The 25055-nt window shown below is 47.7% G+C and overlaps 1 protein-coding gene across 1 annotated transcript in view; it reads left to right on the top strand.

Moving 5' to 3' along the window:
- Window positions 1-282: 282 nt before the first annotated feature.
- Window positions 283-25055, top strand: part of LOC144093429 (uncharacterized) — an 88915-nt gene continuing 64142 nt past the window's right edge. Inside the window, exons 1-3 of the mRNA XM_077626841.1 lie at window positions 283-500; window positions 3834-3943; window positions 13156-13265. Of these exons, the coding sequence (XP_077482967.1) occupies window positions 332-500; window positions 3834-3943; window positions 13156-13265 (389 nt within the window). The 5' untranslated portion in view covers window positions 283-331. The remainder of the gene's footprint in view (window positions 501-3833; window positions 3944-13155; window positions 13266-25055) is intronic.

Here is a 25055-nt window from a genome sequence, read left to right as displayed (position 1 = left end):
CTCCGTCATCTAAAAATATTATGTGCAAGCGAAGTCTTTCTAGATCGGCGAGTGTCTTGTTTAGAAAAAATAATGCAAGTCTACACAATAAAGTCAGACTATTCTGGGGCAGTAATTCGTGACGCTCACGTAAATGAAAAAGAATAAAACTTCTAATGCATCGAGTGAATCGCAGTTAATTCATTCAGAAAATTTAGGGCGTTCTAAGATCTATTCATCTTCATCGTCGTCGGGAGAAGCATGTTAGGGGAAGAGGAAGTATTTAAGACCGATCCTCGAGCAGGCATGCCCCACGAGCGTCGGTTGGGCAGCCAGCAGCGGTTTGTCGAGAATGTTTAAGCTCAGCAGGATCCGAGGATTTGTTAAAAGGAAACTTATTCAACAGGCGCTAGTACCAATCATTTGGGCAGCGCGTCGACTACAAAGGCAGCAGCAGGTAGTTGAAAGGCGTCCAAATCCCGGGTTGGAAGAAGAGCAAGTGGAAGATGGAGACTTCGAAGGTAAGTGTCCGCTTCGCTTTGCTGTTCTTGTGGAGGGCGACATTGTCTAAGGCTGGTTTTTTTCTGTTATCAATTAGCACGCCATAGTACGGACTTCACCTACTATTCAGTGTTCGCACATCAATAATCCCCGAATTTCCGGACACATCCTTTCGAGGACACTAGCCTCGCTAGGTTGCAATAGCTCAGATTTAATTTAAACGCATACGTGCCACTAAACGGATATGCGTGCGACATTTAGCGCCGCTCGCGCCGAGTACATGGCGCGAATAGGTAGAGAGAAAGAGTTTGTCTAAAGCAGCTATTTGTGCTGCCGCAGTGGCATTTCTTCACTTCAGGTTCTGGCCGAAGACCATCGCCAATGAGGGGCGCATTACATCGGTTAAATTTGGGGCAAATATGTCCACTGCAGTAGGGGACGTCGCTGTGCTGAGGGGTGCTGAAGTATTTTGACTCAAGCTGCATTGCACTACGGTGGTGGAGATGGTGCTGTTTGTGCAAAAGCGGGATTCGCCCTACAGTATTACCTATCGGCAGTTGCTGAATGTGTATTCACCTACGATTCATAAGGCGAATCTCCCCTAGAAATTTCAAGTGTGCTTTGTCACTCTGGAATGTTCAGCATTCATATATTTTGAATATTCGAATATTGTAAGGAACAGTTATGGAAATATTCAAGGTAATAGTCCATTTTCTTATGATGCGGAGCAGAAAAATGTCTTTAAAGTTATTTCCATCGCTCTAATTGAGTAGAAAGCCACTGGCTTAAAGCCCTTTCATGAATTGTGTAGACGCCTAACAGGCACCGCACCAAAGGACACACACACGCACACACACACACGCCCACGCACACATGCACACACACACACACACACACACACACACACACACACACACACACACACACACACACACACACACACACACACACACACACACACACACACACACACACACACACACACACACACACACACACACACACACACACACACACACACACACACACACACACACGCACACACACACACACACGCACAGAGTGAGACAGACAGACAGACAGACAGACAGACAGACGGACGGACGGACGGACGGACGGACGGACGGACGGACGGACGGACGGACGGACGGACGGACGGACAGACGGGCGGGCGGGCGGGCGGCAGGCGGGCAGGCAGGCAGGCAGGCACGCAGGCACGCAGGCACGCAGGCACGAGGCACGCAGGCAGGCACGCAGGCACGCAGGCACGCAGGCACGCAGGCGGGCAGGCGGGCAGGCGGGCAGGCAGGCGGGCAGGCGGGCAGGCGGGCAGGCGGGCGGGCGGGCGGGCAGGCGGGCAGGCGGGCAGGCAGGCAGGCAGGCAGGCAGGCAGGCAGGCAGGCAGGCAGGCAGGCAGGCAGTAGATGAGTCCAAAGAGGTGGACTCCCCGTTCCACTGCTGTACCACGGGTAGACAGACAGACAGAAGAAACGAACATGCTTCCCCTAATCGTGTAGCGTTAGCGTCCAGAGCCTGAAGCTTAGCCCGCCTGTGATACCGCTGCAAGGCGCTGCTAAAACGCTGACACGTTGGTGTGCCTGCTGAACTGCTGTCAGGTAGCGGTATAGCGGACAGCTCTTCGCCACATCCGTGTTCTGTTTAGTTCTTGCGCCACTTGAAATTCGAACCACCTCTTTCAGTAACACCTGTTCATTAAACACCAACGTACCAAATGTAATGTTTACGTTCCTCGTACCACGCTGCTCACGAAAAGTTTCCTGCATTTAAGGAGTCGGAAAGCTAAGCAACGATACCGAAATTCTGCGGAGCCTTGCCTGGGTCTTAATATCTGCGAAGTGATGAAGCATAGGCACCCCTTGATTCCACTTCCCTGGTCCGTAGCTTGTTCGTTGTGATTCACAGTGTAGAGTGACTGCATTGCGAAAAGCGTGACGGCGACAAAATGAGCAGCACCGGTCCTGCCTCGAATGCTCACCCCTTTTCATCTTCTTTATCATGCTGAAATCGTTCTACACTATAGACCGAATCCCATGTCTCGCATACCGGCTCTGAAATTTAAGGACCGTAGCTTGAGCTGAAGTGATGTATGTCTGGAGAGCACGTTCAGATCTGACAGGATTCGGGAAGACGTTTTGTGGCTGGACGCACGCCTTTGCACGTCCTTTTTTAAGAAATTTTCATGATCAGACTGATGTTCAAACTGCTTTTTGTAGTTGCTTTGCTAGGTTATCTGCGGAATCTTTGCTGCAGTGTTTGAGTACTTCAGAGCCCCATTGAGATAGGTTTGGTGATTGAGGAATGTGCGGCGGCAAGATTTGCGAAACGACAGCTGCGAAGTTGAAATGACAGTTATGACAATTATCAAACCGTAGGCCTATGTCCCAAGCCCCGGTTGAGATGAGTCCCTGTGACACGTGTTCTGTCCTTAGCCGAATGCCCAAATGCAAACAGACGACGCGAAGCTGATGAAACCTGGTTTCCATCAGGTACAATTTCCACGTAACAGTGCTGTCAGTAAGAGTTTTTTGGGGCTAGTTGTTGCATTTTGAACCTAGGAGAAGGAACAGCGCCAAAGCATGCAACCACACACGAAGAAGGACAAGACACAGCGCTTGTGTCTTGTCCTTCTTCGTGTGTGGTTGCATGCTTTGGCGCTGTTCCTTTTCTTAGGTTCACAGTGCTGTCAGAAAACTGCAGCTCTGAATTGAAGGAAAGAGGTGAACAAAGTTGTGACCCGAATGTCGAGATAGTAGGTGGCAGCAACGAAATAATCCTCGTGCCTACGGTGCCGAAATGGGCGAGGCGCGCTGACTGCCCCGTTCATTCATGCTGTCAGCTCTTATTACTACTGCTAGAGGAGTGGAATGAACAGGAGCAATAAGATATGAGAGGCTGTGCTGCCCTGGCACAGTATATAGCCTTTTTGAAGTTCGCCTTTCATAGAGAGTACACAAATTAATGTAGACTAATGAGAGATTTGTCACAATAATTACAGAAGTTAGATCAAACTACTATGCAATGACCGCGAACGAAATGCTCCCCTAATGCTTAATAAACCAAATTATCAGTTAACGCCACAGTGGAAGCTCGCACCCTGATCTCTACTCTATAATGGTTCTGGTAAGAACGCAGCATTGAAAACAACTAGCTTGATTTTCGTAATAACCTCGGGGTTCTAAATTACCTGTCCATGGGGGCTCAAAATGCACCTCCGGAGGGTACTCTTCAGCCAGAAGAGCAGGGAACCTTTGGCGACTGCCTAGAGCAGGCAGAGAGGGCAGCATAATTTTGTGAACTTTGCTCACTGGTTTGTTCATTAATAATCCTTGCAGGAAAAATTCGTCTCCAGGGCCGCCTAGAGTCAAACATACTTGGACCCTCGTTCAAGTACTACCTTAAGAAGTCTGTGTGCGTCAGGGCACACCAACAGCTGCGGGCCCAGGTAAGATCACGAGGATGAAAAACTGGGCGAATTGTCACGGATTCATGCTGGACGAAAACGCAGCGCGACACGGGCACAAAAAATATGGTCTATGCAGTTACGCGTCAGCTTAAAGGAACGCTGCACTCGAAAGATCTCAAGAACTGAACTAAACTGGCCCTGGTTGATTCGGTGCTGGTCACTTTTTAGTTTAGTGTGCTAGCATTTATAGTGGCCATTACCCGCATTTTGGCGTTGTGTGTTTGTCAGTCTGTTTGTCCGAAGCCGGTTTAGTGGCAGGCCGCCTAACCTGCCAACCGTGTCAGGCGGCAGCCCATTTATTCGTGAGCGGCTGCTCGGGAAGAGCAACCTGGGTCGCAACCCAACCCAAGACCCACCGATGGCAAGACCTGCCATAGTACCTGCTTTGTTCCACTGCTTATCTGCCCACGGGGTGGCTTACTTGCCAAGGTGTCGCCGGTGGTAGCCAGGAGAAAACATGGGGCGCTAATTAGGCGGCATCGCCCCTATGCGCGTCGAGCTAAGCGGAATGAGCAGCAGCGGAGGAAAATGCTTTTTCAAATTATTCTTGCGCAGAGCTAAGCGGAACAAGTTGGGCTGGTATTTAGGCGGCAGCCTCGTACAAACTAATAGGTCGTATACCTCCAGCCGACAATTAACGTCTTACTAAAGCACATATCCGCATTTGGCCTAATTACCTAAATCGACTGACATTTTTAAAGCGAAAGCTTTACTACTGCCCTCCGTAGCTTCTTCGCCGTGTACCCGAGTTTTACCTCGAACCGAGGAGAAACCGCGCGACAGCTATATATGACGCCACTCAGCCGCCGCCGCTGAAACCGAGCGCTCGCCTCTATTTCTATAGGCCGTCGGCGTTCATTGTGTTCATTGCCGTTGGAGTATAATTGACAACGTTCTAGATAGACTCCGATGATTTTGAGGAAATTAAGGCGTATATCTGGCTCCCTGAGACAATGAACGCCTCAATCGCGCTTTGAGGTGCGTGGCGGTGGTGAGAGAGAGGTGTGGGCTGCATTCATTAGCGCTTACAACGTTGTGGCAGACACGTGGCACTGCAGCAATAGGCCGCAGCGTTCACGCCACAGCTTTCTCTCTCTGACCAGGTTCAGCCACAGCAGTAGTTAAACCGCAGCAAATTTTTGTTTTCTTTTTTGGTATTGAAGCATTTGATTCTTGTGATGATGTTCCACGTGTTTGATGGCATTTGAGTGCGCGTGCTTCGAGTAAAAAAGTTAATGTTTATGTCAGCCCCAGTTGTGTGCATCTCCCTTAGTGTGTTGCGCTCTGCTACCACAGAGCACAAAGAAGGTAAGCATCCACACACAGACAGCGCATTATCGCGACGGGCGCACCGTAGACGTCATAGTAACGATCGGGCAGGCGTCGGCAACCCACAATCTCTCCACACTTTCCTGCCACGCAGGCAAGCTGTGTAGTGACGATCCATTCGCGTCTGCGAGTGTCGCAAGGTCGCACCACGCGACCAAGTAAAACGGAATTTGCGAATTAGGGCATCAGCCCGGGGATCGGCGACAGGCGGGAAAATTATTCAGGTTTATACGTATTTTTTTTCACTGTTCTTATTGCGGTCTTACAGCCAGGCGCGAAAAAACAATGACTACGAGTGTACCATCGATGGCATTCGGCATGCGCACCGCGTAAAGTGAAATGAATATCTATGGGTGCCTGCGTCAGTAACACTAAAAAGTAATGCAAGATAACGTTTACAACATTCGAATCAGTGCGTAAGGTGCTCCAGTGGGCCTTGTTCGGCTCAGGTTGGTCGTCCCGAGCGGCCAATCATTAATTTTTCTGTCACCGGCCATGGTGAGCAGTTCGCTCACTAAAATATGCTTTTTGAGTTAGAAAAGTGCTTTTTTTCCGCATAGCATTGTCAGTGGTGTAGCACATCGTGAAACAACTAGGACATGCCAACTAGTAGGCTGGCCAAGTAATATTGAATAGTTAACTTTTTCACTATTACTGTTAGGCTCCTTAGTTATTGAGAGGCGTGCAGCGCACCGTAATTAAGTAATAGCGATATCAGTTTCCAGAAACTCAGAAACGCAATACCTTAAGCCCGCCAAATTTTGGCGACTTCGAAGAGCTATGCTCTGGAGAAGTTGCTTTCCCTGCAAGCTTCTTGAAACAGCGTGTGTTTTGGCTCGATGCAGCCACAAAATAAGCTAGTTCGACCACGGTGGAGGAGTAGGCAGACTGCACTACCTGTGCACGGCCAGGCCGCTGCAGCAGAGCTTCCGCTGTACAAAACGCAGCCGACCTTGTAGATGACAATCCGCGAGGTTTTCGCTGTAGACGGCTCCTACCTGATGACGGAGTGTGGCGCTTCGTGGAGACCATTCCAGGCAAGCTGGCTGTTGTCAGGTGTGTGTCAGGTGTGTGTGTGTGCTGAAGGCTCAGCTGCATGACAGACAGGGGTGGGCGATAGGCCCAGAAGCTCCATCAGTAGTCATGAGGCGCCGTTCTTTCGGAGCTGGGCCAGGAGTGGGACGCATTCAGGGGCATGGCTCCTGCGCTCTAAGTGGTTAAGAAGCGGTTTAAAGGTCCGCAGGGACACCGGCTATGAACGTGTCTCCGAGAAAGTAGCAGCCATTTGGGATGAGTGGGACAATTAGGCCACAGAAGCCCACGGCTAAGCAGTGATCAGCATCCCGTCTTTACTGCTTGGGGCAGGGAATACAACACTTAAGATGTGGCCATAACACTTAAAAAAATAAAGGACGCTTAAGCTTCGCCTTTAAAAGTGGAACACGACACCGTGTTGCGGCACTGCCAGGGACTCCACGGAACGCCATATCGCTAGTTCGGCGCAACGCCTTGCCCGTTAGACAAATCGCTCTGCTACGTACGGTGAAACGGACGCGCGGAGCGGCAAACCACGTAGAAGCGCTGCCAGGCGCCTTGCCAAAACGCGCGGACTCACGTAGCAGTCGTCGTTCGTCGGGACATCGTTCTCGACAAACCCGATGCCACGAACGCCAGCATAGCTTCCGCACCGAACGGACGGGCAGCAAGCCGCAAGCTTCGTGGTGAACGCGCTTTGAATGTGCGCTGCGTTGTTCGCCACTCACCCCGTGATTCCCGCGCGCCCGCACGGCCCCTCTGCGCCCGAACGAGAGATACGTCAGACGCGTCACTTCCTTTCCTTAAAATCAATTTTCATTTCATTTTCCTTTCCTTACGGGGCGGTTCGGGTGTCCACAGAGATATGTGAGGCGGCCTCATTTCCTTTCCTTAAAACCAATTTTCATTTCATTTTCTTTCCCTTGCGGCGCGATCCGGGTTGTCCGGCGAAATATGTGACAGGCGTCCCTTATTCCTTTCCTTGCGCTGCCGTCGCGCGCTCTCTGTTGGGGCACGGGCGTACATTGCGAGGAGGAGGAGGAGGGATTTTTCGCTCACGGCCGATGATTCTGGCTTTTCTGCGGCCCGAGCTCCTTAACGCTGTCGCGTTAAAAGGGTAGTAAAATGGTAGCAAGTAAAGCAGTCACTAACTCTGGCTGTGGTTTATTACTTTACCATTTACTATCCTCTTCAAGTTAGTAAAAGTAAGCCATTCATACCTTCTTTACTACCTATGGCCACTAAGTCAGTACCTGGTTAGTAACCGTTCCCTTAGCTCTGATATAAAGTCACAGAATATAACTGACACAGATTGTGAATAAAATGGCGTTTAAAATACACATACCTCCAGCCGCGGGGTGTTAGGTAGAGTAACCATGTTTCTACAGTCGTAACTTCATAATTAAGGCCGGTAGCTTTGCTCAACGGGCAAGAGCCACTAGCGCTACCCCGTAGGTGAGAGTGAGATTTACGGAATACTGACGGAGAAAGCTTTACATGTGCAGCGCAGTGCGTGTACATGTCACGCTTGTGTGACTCTTTCTGATTTCTGCTTTTCTTGCTTTGTGAACCTCTGTGTGTGCCCGGTGGGGCTGTTTGGTGCCATATAATTTGTACACATAATGCGCCATATGTATAAGCCCAAGTGTGATCCCAAATTGAACAAGGGAGGGGAAGCCCTCAGAACGCTTTCCAACGTTTCGACAATAGGACTTCTCTTTGTCCAAGTTTGTGATTTACGCCAACATTCTGGTAGCTCTGACTGGTGTCGGCAGTTAGTAGCCGCCACGGTGGCTCAGTGGTTATGGCACTCAGCTGCTCACCCGAAAGATGGGGGTTCGATCGCGGCCGCGGAGGTCGAATTTCGATGGAGGCGAAATTCTAGAGGCCCGTGTACTGTGCGATGACAGTGCACGTTAAAGAACCCAGGGTGGTAAATTCTGGAGCCTTTCTCTACGGCGTCCCTGATAGCCTCAGTCGATTCAGGATGTTAAACCCGCACAAGCCAAACCGAGAATTAGTGAGACGGAACTTATAGCTTTTTATTTTTCCGGTGTGCACAAATTTAACAAGCCACGCCAGCACACCGTACCAAGAACCTAAAGACAGATATGCATAGAGTAAAGAAGAAATTAACGGAACGACTTGGAAAAAGTGAACAAATGCTGAAGCCCAGTAGACTCTGCAAGCCTAGCTTGAAAGCAATTAACGTCCCATGAAACACATTCTAGGTGAGATGCCATCCCATATAGTAGTTTCATTTCATTTTCATTTATTGAACCCTAAGGCACGAAGGCATTAAAAATGCATTAGTTGTTTGTTAAAAACATCATTCTCACAATGGGGCTGAGGTTGGACGAAGCGACGTCAAATACTCGTCTTGGTCTTTGGGTCTATTCATACTCGTGAGGCCTACCATGGACGCTAGGTGCGTACACAGTTGATGTGTCCATAAATGTATTTGTACAGGAAAACAAGGTGCCGCGACCGCCGTCTACTCTGCGAAAGTGTCTAGTCCCAGGCCGCGCAGGGTAGCACTGCAAATGTTTTCAAAGGCGGACAAGCAGTTAGGAAAAGCCATGACGCGCCTTCTGCACATTCACGAGGAGTAGGCAAGATGGGCAGATAGTGTCTTCAGACACCGGAGGAACGTCTATAGGGAGCACAAGGCTGCGGCAGAAAGCCACATAGCATGTTATATATCGGGTAAGACTGGGAGCGCTTGTCACCACGCCTAACATCTGCTCTTTAACTCCAGAATGTGAGCGAAAAATTGAAACTTGGCATCCAGCTGGACACCTAAGTCACGAAAACAGTTACACCCGTAATGGCGTCATTGTTGAGAGTGTAGAACAACACAATCGCATTGCTCTTGCGTGTGAACGATATAATTACAGCCTGCTTTCCTTTCGCGATTGGGTTCAACCTATGTGCCTTACACCGCCCGTGGACGGAGTGCTCATACTCTTGGATCAACCTGCAGTCGGGGAGAAACAGACATATCCTAATATATTTAAGTCGTTAGCGTAGAGCGAAGTCTGCGAATGAGCAATCCCACCGTAGAGGTCGTAGAGGTTCATCAGAAGAGGCCCAAAAGTTGGATCCCTCTGGAACCTGGGGAATCCCAGACACCGCGGTGGCTCAGTGGTTAGGGCGCTCGGCTACTGATCCGGAGTCCCCGGTTCGAAACCGACCACGGCGGCTGCGTTTTTATGGAGGCAACCGCTAAGGCGCCCTTGTGCTGTGCGATGTCAGTGCACGTTAAAGATCCCAAGGTGGTCGAAATTATTCCGGAGCCCTCCACTACGGAATCTCTATCTCCCTTTCTTCTTTCACTCCCTCCTTTATTCCTTCCCTTACGGCACGGTCCAGGTGTCCAACGGTATATGAGACAGATACTGCGCCATTTCCTTTCCCCAAAAAACCAATAAAAAAAACCCAGATGCTACGCTGAAAGGACGAGAATTTTTGTCCACCATTAGTCACCCGTCTTATCCTGCCGTTTTTAGGTCGGTAGCAAACTAGCTACAATGTGATTTACAAAAGTAGCATGGGGTAGCTATAGTAAGCCAGCTGCTATATGATTTACAAATGACTTAAGGCCCACAGTAGAATATGCTGGGCGAGTTGGTTTTTAACTTTCATAACTACAGCGCTAAAGACGAAACAAAAGAAACATACAAGTGACACAATAGAACGCTGACTGACAACTGAATTTTATCGGACAGCCAGGAAGCTTTTATACTTGCTGGCTACCAGAAAGGAAATAAAACACAAAAAACATGCACGGAAGCAACTAGTGCCGGCGGAGAAGTGGCACGTGTCAGATCTCGCAATCAAGTTGCCAGTCAGCGTTCTCGGTTGTGTGAATTGTGTGCTTTCCTTCTGTCTTGTCTTTAGCGCTCGAGATATGGATGCCTCAAGGCGACAAGTTTTCAAGGACGATTCAGTGTTCCTGTACGTCTCAAGTCTTGCTGCAATCAAAATAAACGGCGTCAGCCTCCTAATGGCAAGGGACTATAGGAGCAACACTGCTCAAGAAATTAAGGTTAGTTTCAATAAAATGACCTGTTAGAGAACGTGTTCATAGTCAAGAAAGGTGTATTTGAAGACAAACGAGAGACACGAATGCGTGAATCACTACCAACGCCTTAGCAGAGGAACGCAGAAGAGGGACGAGCCAGTAGCTTCCGCCAGTAGTACTCACTCCTGGCTTAAAGGTCGAAACCACGAGAGCCTCCTTCCATGTGGCAGTAAAGCTGACTTGCTGATATTAGAGGCGCCAGGATGTTGCAACAAATCTTAGCGATGAAAGCAGGAAGGTCGTCAGCTCCACAGAATGTTTTTGATGATAAACTACAGATAGCGGCAGTAAGTTTATCCTAAGTGATTAGGCTTCATTATGGAGTGCGATCTGACGCTCCGTATAGCAGAGGCGCTGGTGAGCACAGAGGATTTAAACATCTGGCAGGTATCGAACGCCCTCAATAACGTAATCACCTTTAGAATGCCGCTCCGCGAGTTCTACCTTCAACGATTAATAACTGGACGCCCCACTCCAGTTGTAGCCAACAGAGTGTTGTGCGCATGTGTGATTTAATTCCTCTAAAATGAACTAATCACGCGCACAAGCTGGACAAATTTCTTATTGTGTACATAGTTTGTATATGTTACTTCTCCCCCTATCCTCTCTTCCTGTCCCATCACCTCTTTCATTAAAGTTCTCCATTCTGCCTGCTATCCTTTATTTCCGCTGCCCCAGCTCAGGTGCTTCAGTATCGATGGCTGATGCCGGGGCTAGCAAAAATCTTTTCCTTCCTTTTTACTATTATTTTAATAAAAAAACCACTACTACCACCACCTTTTCGAATGCAAAGTCACCCAGGGAATTAGGGGCTCGTTTCTCGCGCTAGAAAAGCGTTTTAAAAACCTGGGATGTCGCGTAAGGCTTTTCGCAACAAAATTACGAGTCCTTGTCGCATCTGAACAGCCTTATTTTAGTTTCGGCCATGCAGGCTTTGAACTGAGAAAGTCACGCATCAATGGAATTTTTTCAAGAAGCTTTTGCAAGTGAAGCTGCCTGCGCAAAGAAAATCTGAGTTCGGCAGAAAAACAGAACGAATATTTTTTGTTACGTTTCTTACGTGCGCGAATAATTTCTGTTTTTCGAAGATTCTTCTGACGCTTGGTTTATGGCGTTTGACGTCACAAAGCGACTATGACTATGAGGGACTCCATAGTGGAGGGATCCGGGTAATTTCGACCGCCTGGGCTTTTTGAACGTGCAATGACATCGCACAGTACAAAGGCCTCTGACATTTCGTCTCCATCGCACTGTGACCGCGCGGCTGGGATCGAACCCGCGTCTTTCGAGTCACTAGCCGAGCACCATAACCACTGAGCCAACGCGGCGGGCACTTTTGACGCTCGAGAGAGCACGCGGTGGAACTCGCCCGCTTTTCCGCCCTGCTATAGTATGAAGCCCACATTTTGGTTGGAGCGGCGAATCACGGGCCTGTTGTTAATTGGTAGTGCACCGACCGTTATGCATGTGAGTGCAGCGCTCGTGGTGGCGTGCTCTGTTTTAGTGATGGAGCATGTGATGGATATTCAGTGGCGTGGGTGTGAATAGTCGTCCTATTTTCTGGTCCGATGGGGAGTCAGTGCAGCACAGTACATGTTGAGTTGAAGGTGTGTTAATATGTTGAGTTCAGACGGCAGGTTCCTTACGGTTAAATGGATTGACGGAGGAAATAATACGGGCCCCTGAGGCACTCCGACGTTTAGTGCTTATGACATGCGTCGAAAGCATGCCTTGCTAACGCAATTTATCGGTGATGGTCAGGAATGAGCTACCACACTGTCTGCTCAGCAGCGCATGCAGTTCGTATCCAATGTGGTGCTAGCCTCGCTGCGAATACTGTAATGTTCTCTGTATGGTGTCAGCGGCTTCAGACGTTTTTCGCATCGTGAAGAAACACAGGGAGGCTTCCCCGGTCATTTTTCTGTGAATACTCGAATTCCGGAGAGTAAAAAATAAAACCACAAAAATTCACCATGCACACTGAATTTTACGCCAAAACATGGAAGAACGGAAAACCAAACATGAGGCCTGCTTCTTGCGCGCCCTTCTGCCAGTGTCATTTATTGGGCTTTACCAAAACGACGCCGTCATGAGGTTCTCCATCGGCTGCCGTCAGTCGCCAGTGAAGGCACTTGGCGCCAAATTGAGCTAGATCCTGAATTATAGACAGTACAGTCATTTTCATGACTTTGCTGACGCTCACTTTCAACTTGGTCGCTGTACTTTGACCTCAGGCCAGTGTAAAAACAGACCGGCTCCGTCGACGGTAGCGAGGCGTGCACGGAATATCTTGATTGAACTTGAAGGCAGATCTCCCGCCTGATTGCCAGCAGCTGAACGCGGAACAGGGTTGTTTCTAATAGGGAGCGCACTCACTATTTGGGGTTCATGACGACCGCAGTGCCAACCGATGCGTCGGAGGGCGCGCCGGTGACGTGCTGCTTACGATTGCCAAACACGGGCTGGACGCTCCGCTTGGGCAACTAAGTGATATAGTGTCATACTTTCATTGACGTCGATAAATATTACCTTTGCTACGACATGTTCATTGACTGTAATTTCGACGAGTATTTCTTAAGAGTGCCTTGCGCCATATGCTGGCGGCCAACAGTTGTCTGCCTGCCTGCTTGCGGTCCAAGCGTTGCGCAACGGGTTAAAAGCAAAGTTACGTACCGGTTATTGCATCCGATACACAAACTGATACGACGTGAACAGCTGACAGTGAACGCCTCTGGTCTTCCAGGTGGGTGGCCCTCAGTCAGTCCGGATTATCTGGCGCCCCGTGGGACCCCGAACACCACCACGGCCACCCCTGCCCCTACCAGGGAGAAAAAAAAATTTTGCGGTGCAAAGGTGAGCAACGAGCGCATTTCATCTACAGCGTATGCCCACCGACTTGCCTCACACCTTGAGTGACCAGCGTTCGCTTACAGCACATAGTTTTCATGGGAGGAAACGTGCGGGCTCGTTTTGTAAGCGTACGTTTTGTGCTTTTGCAAATGCTGAAAAGCTTGAGACTATCTTTCGCATCTTCAAAAATATATTTTTTTTTTCATACAAAGTTTTGCGCGCAACGTTTGCCAGCTCGTCGGAACAACCATAAAGCCGCGGGCTGTGAATACAGCGTTCCGGTCAGGGCCGACTCCGCGTTCTCACGCCAGACCCATTTCGTGTAAGTCAACTTTGCGCCCCAACATGTACGCAAAAAACGCAGGAAGCTTGTGTTGCAGTGTGCGGGCGCATATGCGTGCATGATGCCCATCAGGATCGGCAACAGCCTTACGGAGCGACGCCACTTCTTGCCCCTTTTACGCCGAGAGCGTGTTTTTATGCGTTAGGCATGGCGGTTACGGCTGCTCACTGCGTAGCCTCAGGGAGCCGGGAAAAGAAAACGCTGCGTGCTGCCATTCCCGTTCATCCGCTCAAAGAACAGAGATGTGGCCGCCAGGCGCTTGCGATGTCAGGACAGCAGCTACGAGACGGCTGTCTTGCAACGTCATGATAGAAGGTCAATGCTGGAAGTTGGGGTACCTGCTTCTGAAAGGCCTTTTACGCTTCATTGTTGAGCTGTATCCAGTCAGTCGACGCTCCGCCATCTCCTGCGCTGCGTGCGGCTTCATTCACCGAAGCCGACCGGCTTCGCAGCTAGCAGCCCAGCCGGCTGCGCGCTTCGAGGTGTCTGACCGTCCAGAGCACGAGCGGGCCCGCCGAGCCGTGGGAAACGCGAGCTGTTGACCAATGTTTTTTTGCCAATTGACGCCTGCCCTGAGCTCAGCACTACTGCTGGCACCCCTCAGAAACCATCGTGTGATTTTCAACCATGAAATTTCAGTTACTACAGACACATTACTGCGATTGCTACTGCGATATGCAGACGGCCCAGGACACCGTTTCGTGCCACTGTTGGTGTAAAACGGTTCCGCTCGTGCCCTCGTGTGCGTGCCTGTGTTCAAAGTGTCGGATACAAACCGGATAACCAAAACGCAACCATACTATACCTCACCTTAGCTATACAAAAATGCTGCGTCATCCTTCGCCGAGTTAGCCGGTCCTCCGGTGGCGTCGCGATATGTCAGTGAACGATGGCTTTGGCGATGCGGTTTTGCAATATGTTCTGTTGAATGCACTGAACGACGGCAAACACATTGGTTAGACGCCTTAACAGTGTGGAAATTGTGGTATGATGCAAACGCGACTGCGTTAATTGATTTCAATTTTTGATCAGGTCAGTGCCGGAGGTTCGCAGCCTCCATGTATAGCTACAGGGTGCGCTATTTATTGAATACGTGGCTCTGGATGCGGTATAGGACGTCTTGGATGCGTTCCCTGCAGATGTCTAAAGAAAACAAAAGTACGAAGGTCTGCGGAACAAACATCCCCAACCACCTCGCGCTCCTCTGGGCGTAGAAGTGATAGCAATAGCTTCAAGACGTTGAAATATACTATACGATACCGTACCGTATTGTACCGTGGGGTGCCATGTCATACGATGTCATGCTATGTCATATCGTTTCGTACCGTACCGTATCGTCCCACACCGTGCCATGCATTCATACTATACTATGAAAGCTGCCCCGGTTGCACAGTGGTGATGGCGCTCGGCTACTGACCCGAAAGACGCGGGATCGATCCCGGCCGCGGCGGCAGAATTTCGATGGAGGCGAAATTCTAGAGGCCCGTATGCTGTACGATGTCAGTTCACGTTAAAGAACCACGCTTGGCCGAAATTATCCGGAGCCCTTCACTACAGGGTCTCTCAGCCTGAGTCGCTTTGGGACGTTAAACCCCCATAAACCATAATATACTATGAGTCTTGCCTTCTTACACACACGAGGTTTTAATGTACATCAAAACCGTATACTATACCGACGCCCGCTAATTCGGAAAACCAAATAATTCGGACACAGTTGAGTTTCCCCTTCACGTGGCGATGAAAAGAAACACCTTGTTGATAACGAAACTGGGGTTTCTTTATAACGTGGTGGATTCTAACTTGCAAACATTCACCTTAATCGAGAAAAGGAGAACTTAAACTATTTACAACATAAATAAAACAAGAAGAAACGATTAAGCAGAGAACTACTTACAACATGACTAAACCGTTGATCAGAGGAATAGTTAGATGGATAGTACTTTTATTCATGTCAGTTCCCGTACACCAAAATCAGGCCTGCCAAAGCCTCAAAGGGCTTGAGTGGCAGCGCATGGCAGACAGGGAACATTGGAAAAGCAAAGGAATATAGAGATGTTGGAACGAAATCGACAAAAAACTTAACACAGAGAGACAAATAGAGAGACATTACTATATTACAACATCGAAAGGGATCACAGTAATGTGAAATTAAGACAATAAAATAAACTCTGGTTCAACCCAGAGCGCATACGTTTAACCCCTCTGTCCCCGCCCTTAGCGGGGAGAACAACCAATAAGGTAACAATCGACCCGCCTCACTAATCAATAATTACGGAAAGGAAAATAAGGTTTCCGCCGACTAGTCACAGATTGGGGAAAGAATATCGACTAAACAATAGTCGGGGAAAGGAAAACCAAAATTCTGCAATTCCCTCGATCAGCCAAATATTTGGGAAAGGAGAGGTTGCAACCAAACACACAAACAAAACAAGCGCCACTGTCATTCCCCACCGCATAGAAGTTACTACATTCCTAACCTTGACATTGGTTTTCTCTTTTGCACGCATGCATGCGACACAAACGTATGCCGAAGGAACTATCACTGAAGACGTTCGGTTCTTTACACAAGAAAAAAAAAACAGTCGTCAAGGGAATAAGCGCTTACCGGTCATTTGATCCTACCCAGGCGCATCTCTCGCATGCCCGAAGCCTCGGTAACCCCTTGGCGCCGCATGCACGTCGACCGCCGTACCTGCCTAAGTTTCTTCAGTACGGGTTATGCCCTTGACGGCACGAAGAACACAAAGACATCAGCCGCAAGAAGCGGAGACGAGGACAGCACGGGTCCCTTTGTTAGCGACACGCCGACTTCAATACAGCCGCCGTGGAGTCCCCGTCGGATGTCCCTCTGAGGCTTATAATAAACTGCACCTCTCCACAGTGCACATCCCTACAGTGCACCAGCGTGACTCACAACCTTAACCCACATCGCCCCCTCCCCCACGCCTTTCGCATCACACCTTTCGTTCTTTTGAGCCCCCTCCCCCTACCCCCATAATTAAAGACGCTAGCCACTGCCCCCAGTCAGCCCTGATGAAGGAGCCGAGCTGGCTTCGAAACTTTGGATTAGAGATTAAAATTTTTTGGGTGGAGATGTGCATGTTAATATAAGTCTTCAAACTCAACCAGATAGTCAAATCTGCCGAAATGTTTAGCTTTCAACCTCCTGAGGCTAAGTGGCTCCAGAAACGCGGCATTCCTCGCAACCAAGAGACTAAATGGCGCCATGGAATGTTAAGCGAACTTCACAGACAGCTTGTCCAGTCCATTCAAACCAATCTGCTACTCAATAGCGGGAATGCCGTTAATTCGGAGCAGTCTGGCTGCGCTGCGGCTAATTAGAACACTCGGCGACATGTCCAGCATTCTTGGATAAAAATTTTGAATACTATAACTCTGTAAGGTAGTGTTATAGAAATATTGAAGGCAATGGTCATTTCTTCAGATGCGATGCAAAATCTTGCTTTTAAAGTTTTTCCCATTGCTCTCATCGGGTTTTCATCACATTTAATTAGGCACCAGTTGCAAAAATCGAGCTGTTTCTGAAAGTCATTTGGTGTCAGTTCCTGGTGAAGACACACATGACAGGGGTGGTAGCTGTGTCTTGATAGTGGCCTCCAAACTGATGCCGGGCTGACTCCGTGCGCGTTGGAGATTTCCCTGACACTTGCTGCGGTCCTGATAGAAACGTACGCGAGGACATCAATTTCAAAATCGTTGATTGCGATCCCTGGTCTCTTCCTTTTCTCAACAAGACCTGATTCAGTAGAGCTAAATTTATTTAATATCGATACGAACGTGGAATAAGTCGGCACACGACGGCCAGGATGTTGGGCAGCATACAGTCTGAAAGCCAGCTCAGCGTCCATTTGCTCACTCACAAAATCGATAGCCCGTTAGCAATCGGTGAATTAGTGTTATTAGCATGCACAAATTGCCAACGGTTTAGAAGGAAAGATTTAATCCATTGGAAGACGTTAGGATCGAGATTAAGATGGCTCAGTTTATGTAGCAGCAGTTTATGGCATACTTTATCAAAGGCTTTGGAAAAGTCCAACAAAATGCAGTCAGCGCATGATGAGTTGTCAAGTATGCGGTATAGCTTATCAGTAAAGACTAGTAGTTGAGTTTCACGGGAGTATGTTTGACGAAAACCATGTCGCGCAGGGTTGCAAAATGAATTCTCATCGAGAAAGGTAACGACATTTTTGAAAATGATATCTTCTACTAATTTGCAGCATGTGCTGGTGAGCGAAATGAGACGAAAGTTTTGAGGGGAGTGCTTACAAGCGGACTTGTGAAGTGGAACCACCTTCCCAATTTTCCAGTCGTTAGGAAGGCTTGCTGTGTCGAGGGACTGCTGAGAAAGTTTGGTTAGTATAACTGAAATATAAGCACAAGTATTTTTTTTTGGAATTTAGCGATAATCGCGTCGGAATCAGGTGAAGAATCATTTTTAAAGGTTCAATTAATTTGGCTACACCAGGTGGATCGACAGTTATAGGCGACATTGTCGGGAACCTGTGGTGTGGTATGAATGGAAGATTAACGCTTGAAAAGGAGGAAAAGCTTTCAACGAATCTGTCATTCGGCACGGAAGCACAAAGGTCATTTGGGATAAGTTTACTGGAGGCGTCTTGTAGTCTAATTAATGGGTCGTTCGCAGGATGTACAACGCACCAAAATTTTTTAACACTCGTTTTCTAAATAGCTGGTAATGTGGCAGAGAAAAAGTTATTCTTTGTAAGTTTAATCGCGTTGACGTAAGCGTCGGAAGCAGATTTGTACTTCGCCCATTACGCATTAGATGGTGAAAACTTCGCGCGGTGGTATAAACGTTTCTTTTTGTTAGATAATCGTCTTATGTGAGAGTTGTGCCATGGTGCTTGTGGATTAGAGGTGACGTTGCGCTTTTAGATATATTTATCAGTTAGTTCGTGAACCTTCGTTTTCAATGATATCCAGTTATCCCCGACAGAGCAGTAGTCTGAATTTGCAATAAAGTAATCAACAAATGTGTCCTGTTCATCGTTAATAGCGGTAAAATGGGCGAGTTTGTAATCCAGAATGATTTTTTTATTTTATTAACTTTTGGACGTGGTATGTAAATGCAGAAATTGAGCAGAACGTAATCGCTGATGCCTGGAAGATATGTTTTGTCAGTAGCTAACTCTGGATTAGTTACTAGAATTAGATCGAGAGTGTTCGAAGCGTTATTTACCGTCCTCTCGTAACTGAGTTAGCGAAAATGTGGCGCATAGTTTTGCGAATTCTTTAGCTTGATGCGAAGGGGGAGATGACGAAGGCGGCTGAGCTGTCCATAAAATAGTTGGAAAATTAGTCCTCAAGTAGAAAAAGCGGTGGTGACGGAAATCGTGCGCGAACAAGATATATAGCGTCGTGAAGTTTCTTAGTGATTGTGGACGAATAAGAAGGAGAACGGTAACAGACGCCAATAACCAATCTGAGGATGACCTATCACTATTGATGGAAAAATTAGTCCTAGTTCGCTGAAGACTTGGATACATGAAGATGGAATGTCTTTGTAAATGGCAAGTAAAGCACCACCGCCGCGCTTAGCTGTCCTATCGCAACGATATACCGAATAGCAATGAGCGTTGTGGAAGATTTCGGAATCTGACACATGCATTGGGAGCGAGGTTTCCGTTAGTGCTATAATGTCAGCTGAGCATGTGTCTATAGCATAAGATAAAGAAAGATGCTTGTTAAGTAGGCTCCTGACGTTAGCATAAAGAACTGATATCGACGATGACAACTGTCCATTACCCGTCGCGATTCCCTATAGGTGCAGCGCAAGATCCAGTTACGGAATCCAATGCAGACGATTCCAATGCAGATGATTCGCCACGTGCCACGATTTCTTCAAACGTGTCCGTGGTAGGGTTATACAAGAAGCATTTTTTATTGATGTGCAGCTTGTTATATTGTATCTTAAAAGAGCGAGGGCCAGCGTGATTATATTCGAATTCTCGAGCCTGGCGCGCAGCAGGTGAGAAATCTTCACTGATAGTGATGTTATCTGTTTTAAATTGGTTACGAAGGGTTAATATCTTGTCTTTCATTTTAGTGTCCAAAAATTTAGCTATGATTGGTCGACACTTCTCTTCTGGAAAAAACTCCCAGGCGATGTGCACGTTGAATTGAACTCGAGGAGCATACTTCGACAACCTTAGTCAAGGCTTCCAGGAGTTTAGATTCAGTATCTGCCCAAGTCTCTTCCGCATCGGGTGTACCCCTAAATATTGTTTTCACGTCGCGATCTATCTTCTGCTTCATCAAGGCGAGACTGCAGCAAATCTTTTCGAATACGTTGGTCTTCTACAGATTTCTTTAAAGATGAGCTCTGGACCCATGTCGTCGAATTCCTTTGCCTTTTCTTCGAGTTCATCAAGCCTCTTGCACATGCCAGCTAACTTTGATTCGATGTTCTTCTGAGTACTCCTAATGCCTTTTATTCAGCTGCTAATTCGACCTGATCTTTTGAGCTTTGCAACGGACGAGAAAGTACATCCTTGAGCAGCTTAAACATAACTTTCATTTGATCAGATGGATTGTCTGGCAGGTTGTCTATGTCAAGGGAGCGAGTCGTAGGACCCGGGTTAGATTCAACGTCGCCAGAGCGCAACAGCAGGAAAATCATTGAAACACATTCACAAGCCACATCAAAGCACACCCGAGGGCACGGGAACAGAAGTAAACAGCGATCGTCGCATTTCCTAGCGTGCAAAGAATTGGGCGCACAAACCTGCACAGGGAAGAAACGAAGCATTGGAGGCATGCCGATGTCACTGTTCCCGTGCCCACTGAAGGGAAAGCCAGCGTGTTGTCGCTTTAAATCCGGTGTGAGTGGCGATGCCATCGTCGATGACGCTGGACGGGTGTGGACGAGGGATTCTATGAAAAGAAGAGCCTGGCCGGGTAAAAGGCTGAATTTGTCGGTGAACCGAAGCCCAGAACTTGCAACCCCCGGACCAGAGAAAGACGTCGAGTCAGTGCCTGCAGCTGGCGAAGTTGATATGCCGAGCGCCAGCACAGCCTGCACAGCCTGCACAGCGAAAAAACGAGGCATTGGAGGCATGCCGATCTCACTGTTGTGGTGCCCACTCGTCATCGCCTTGTCCACGGTATCAAACTCCCAAATGGCACTATCCACCCTACAATAATTGAAAAGTTATTTAGTGAGTTTGTTAAATGCCTGGATAATTAGAGGGGTTTTGAAGCATACTGTGTCCACGAGGGCAGAGAGCGTGATCGTACACATATTTTTGTGCTATATTGAACCCTATATCCTCAGGAATTTGTGAAACTTCGCTAAAACACCCGGTATATACACACTCAGTACTTTGCTGTGTGGCAACGACGTAGAGGTAGAAGGAACATGTCGGGCTGCCCTTGTTTGTAGTAAAGAACAAGGTTGAAGTAATTATATGCGGTATTCATTCTATGGCGCTAGTGGACGCTATATATATATATATATATATATATATATATATATATATATATATATATATATATATATATATATATATATATATATATATATATATAAACATTCCCCTATGCACCTTGGATTCGGTGACGGTTTGCTTTCTTAATATGTTTGTCAAACGAGCCCCTCATTTCATTTGCCTTGTCTGCTAATAGCTTAACGGGGGTCTCGGTTCTGGCAGTCTTGATGCCATAGGTAGCATAAGAGGGCTCTCGCACAGTTTCCGCCCTCGCCGTTAGATGACGTTCACGTCACGCTCGCGGTATTTCAGGACGTGCTACGTCCTCCGCTATGGACGAGGGTGGCGCTGGTGAACACTCTCAAGGTTCGCTTACACGCAAAACATAAATACCCACGAAAGCAGCAGATTGGACAGCCGTCGCTGTAGCTCAGTTGGCAAGAGCACCGGACGCGATATTCGGAGGTTGTGGGTGCGGATCCCACCGGCGGCATGGTTGTTTTTTCTGCTGGTTTATAAGTAATTTTCTTTAAACCAATTGATTGGCATTAGAAATAAAAAAAAATAGAAAACATTCCCCTATGCACCTTGGTTTCGGTGACGGTTTGCTTCCATAATATATATATATATATATATATATATATATATATATATATATATATATATATATATATATATATAAGCACAACACATTAAAAAAAATAACGTGCCCCTATGCAGCTTGGTTTCGGTGACTGTTAGCTCCCATCATAAGTTTGTCAAACGGGCCCCTCATTTACTTTACCTTGTCTGCTAATAGCTTAACGAGGGTCTCGGTTCTGGCAGTCTTGATGCCACAGGTTGCTTAAGAGGGCTCTCGCACAGTTTCCGCCCTCGCCGTTAGATGACGTTCACGTCACGCTCGCGGTATTTCAGGACGTGCTACGTCCGCCGCTATGGACGAGAGTGGCGCTGGTGAACACTCTCAGGTTCGCGTACACCAAATAAACAAATACGCACGAGAGCAGCAGATTGGACAGCCGTCGCCGTAGCTCAGTTGGTAAGAGCACCGGACGCGATATTCGGAGGTCGTGGGTTCGGATCCCACCGGCGGCATGGTTGTTTTTTCTGCTGCATTATAAGTAATTTTCTTTAAGCGATTTATTAATCTAAGTAATGGTATCCCACTGAAAAGCACAACACATTAAAAAAATAACGTTCCCCTATGCAGCTTGGTTCCGGTGACTGTTAGCTCCCATCATAAGTATATATATATATATATATATATATATATATATATATATATATATATATATATATATATATATATATATATATATATATATATATATATATCCTAAAGCAGGACTGGCATTACATTGGAAAGAAAACGGACGTGGTGAAGAAACGTTACGTTTCTTGACGTTCCGAGCCCGAACCGACCTTCGTCGAAACAGAGCTGCGGGCAGTCTCTTTAATGTTTATGTTGGCGTTATCACTATCTGCACCACTAACGATGAATATAAAAAAGCTAAATTGGGGTGAAATCATGCAATCGAAAAAGCGCTGTTACGTATTAAGGCGTGCTATGTATCAAGTTATGTATGCGTTCTTCCATCTTCGTGGAAGAGCCGAGAGGGGGCTTGGGAAAGAATACTAACCCAGCAACAAAGGAAGCCGGACAAAAATGCTTAAAGGGGTGTTTGTTTCTTTCAATTGGGCGATGGTGCACCCACCGCTAGTTTAGTCGCCTAAGCTAGATATGGAAAAAAAGAGCGAGAGAGAAAGGAAAGAGGGGGAACCCGAAAGATTGTTGCTAGCGTGAAAGACAACAGCTGACACAGTAGCCAGAAGGAAAAGAGAAATGAGGAGGGGGGGGGGGGGGGTATGTGCCCTTCGCAAGAAGTGTTATCTAAGCCTTTTGCCGCGGCTACTTGGCAGCGACGAAGTCGCAGCGGCAGCGGTGACAAAGCATTCTTTACATGGAAGCAAGCGCATCGAAGCTTTCGCGATAGTAGCGCCGCCTAGTGTCACAGCAGGGAGTTAAAGGCTGTCGTACGTACGGTCGTTTTTTGTGCGTATCCGCAAGCATGCGAGTCGCACATTTTTCGCCTTCGTGCGGACGTGGGGCAGAAAGGCGCGCGATCAGTTTGCTGCTTGGGGGAGACCCGGACGGTTCCAGCGTTCCTATTAGTGCGCCCGGCAGTGCCTCCCGTCTAATCGCTTGCGGCGGTACAGGCACGTGTTTGAAGCAAAATGCGTAGATATCTTGCGGCAGAAATTACCATAATTTCGGCGTACTCGTGCATTTCCTCCTATATTTTTCATGACTGGGCATAGGCTCCGGAGCAGCCGTTCAAGCAAAATCATAAATTCACTGGAACTCAGCGTACCAGTGACTTTACAAAATCAAGGCTCCCATAGCCTCTTGTGGGCGAAGTGCGAAAAGGTCAGGAGAGCGTTTTACTGCGCACCGATTGGCGCATGCTTCTGATTCGCACGCACTTCAAACTCTGTCATCTAGACACCACACTCACTGACCAGAGCCTGTTTTCTTTAGGTTGTCTACGGTGCGAACGCCTCATCACCGCGAGTGGCAAGACTATGCGCTCCGCGTTGAACATAGCGATCGCCGCGATTGAGCATTCTTAAAGACCTCAATGAAGCAAAAGTAACGAAAAGCTTTGAACTTTCCGGCTTCCCTCCTCTCCTCGCGCTCCGCTGGATAACAGAGCCTCCCATTGGCCGAGGCACCATGATCACGTGCTAGATACCCTCAATATATAAGAGTCATAAGCGTAAGCGTGCGCGCATAGCATTTTCACCGAACAGCGCTATTAAGTCGGTGTGCTGCTTAACTAAAGGGACGATAAGATACATGCACCAAGGAAAGACTGACACAAATAGGCCCATAAATGCGTGTTAGCTTTACAATGCACTAGTTTAGCTAGCTAGAACTAGCTTGTACACAGAGTCCAAGTTACCTTAAATGCAACTGTAGCTGCCGACACAACTATTGTGCAAATCTGGCACGGTATTACTAGAAATAGATTGTGATGAAAGTTCCAAAGGAACAACGTTATGCATAAGAGAGCCAGAAAGGATGATTTTGACTTGCCGAGCTGGGCGAGTAACTAAGCACTTTATTGCACCAATTTGTTTTAATAATGATTATACGTCAACGGTCCTAAATGACAACATCTCAGCGGTAAATTTTGACATGGTGTGCAAAGTGGGGCTTGAGGAGTTTGTAATTTACTAATAAGGGAGTAATTACCCATTCGCGTGCAAGCACAGCCATACGGCTACAAAGCAAAGCTTTGTACCTTTTCTTTGTTTTATGTAGCACGTGGGTGGGTGCTAATGAGTAGTTACTCCCTCATTACATGTCTCTCCACCTCGAGGGATTCCCTTAAAACATTGGACCGACACTGTTCCCACTTGGAGTTTGCCCTGCCATGTGCTAGCCGTCCCTGATAGCTGAGCTGGTAGAGCGACTACCCCGGTGAGTTGGTGGTCTCAGGTTCGAAACGGAGACCAGGACAAATTCTCGTCTAATTACGAAGTTTCTGTGGGGCCTGTATAGCTTCCCTCTGTAGCCGTATGGCTGCCCTTGGGTAGATGCTGATGAGTAATTACTCCCTTGTTACAAATCTTCTCCGCCTTGGGGAATTTACCTAAATCAATGGACCAACATCGTCATTTACTGCGTGGATTTTTGCATTGACCAGGTCAAAAGACAAGACGTTAGTAAGCCTTGTGAGGTTTCAAATTAAATCAGGTGGTTTATTTCTATCAAACAGATGGAGGGGAGCGCCATTCTGGCCTTTCACGGAGAAACAATGTAACTTGAAATGCAGTGACATGAACTGAGGCACAAAAGTGCTTTTGCGTCTAATAGAGAAGAAACCTTGAGTCGGAACAGATTAGTTAGTTATGGGAGGTAAAGAGCAAAAAAAACTGCAGTTTCTTCACGAGATAAAAAAAATTGAAGAGTAATCT

The sequence above is a fragment of the Amblyomma americanum genome, chromosome 1 (genome assembly GCF_052857255.1).
Source record: "Amblyomma americanum isolate KBUSLIRL-KWMA chromosome 1, ASM5285725v1, whole genome shotgun sequence".
Lineage (NCBI taxonomy): Eukaryota > Metazoa > Arthropoda > Arachnida > Ixodida > Ixodidae > Amblyomma > Amblyomma americanum.
This window is presented reverse-complemented; position numbering and strand designations above follow the sequence as displayed.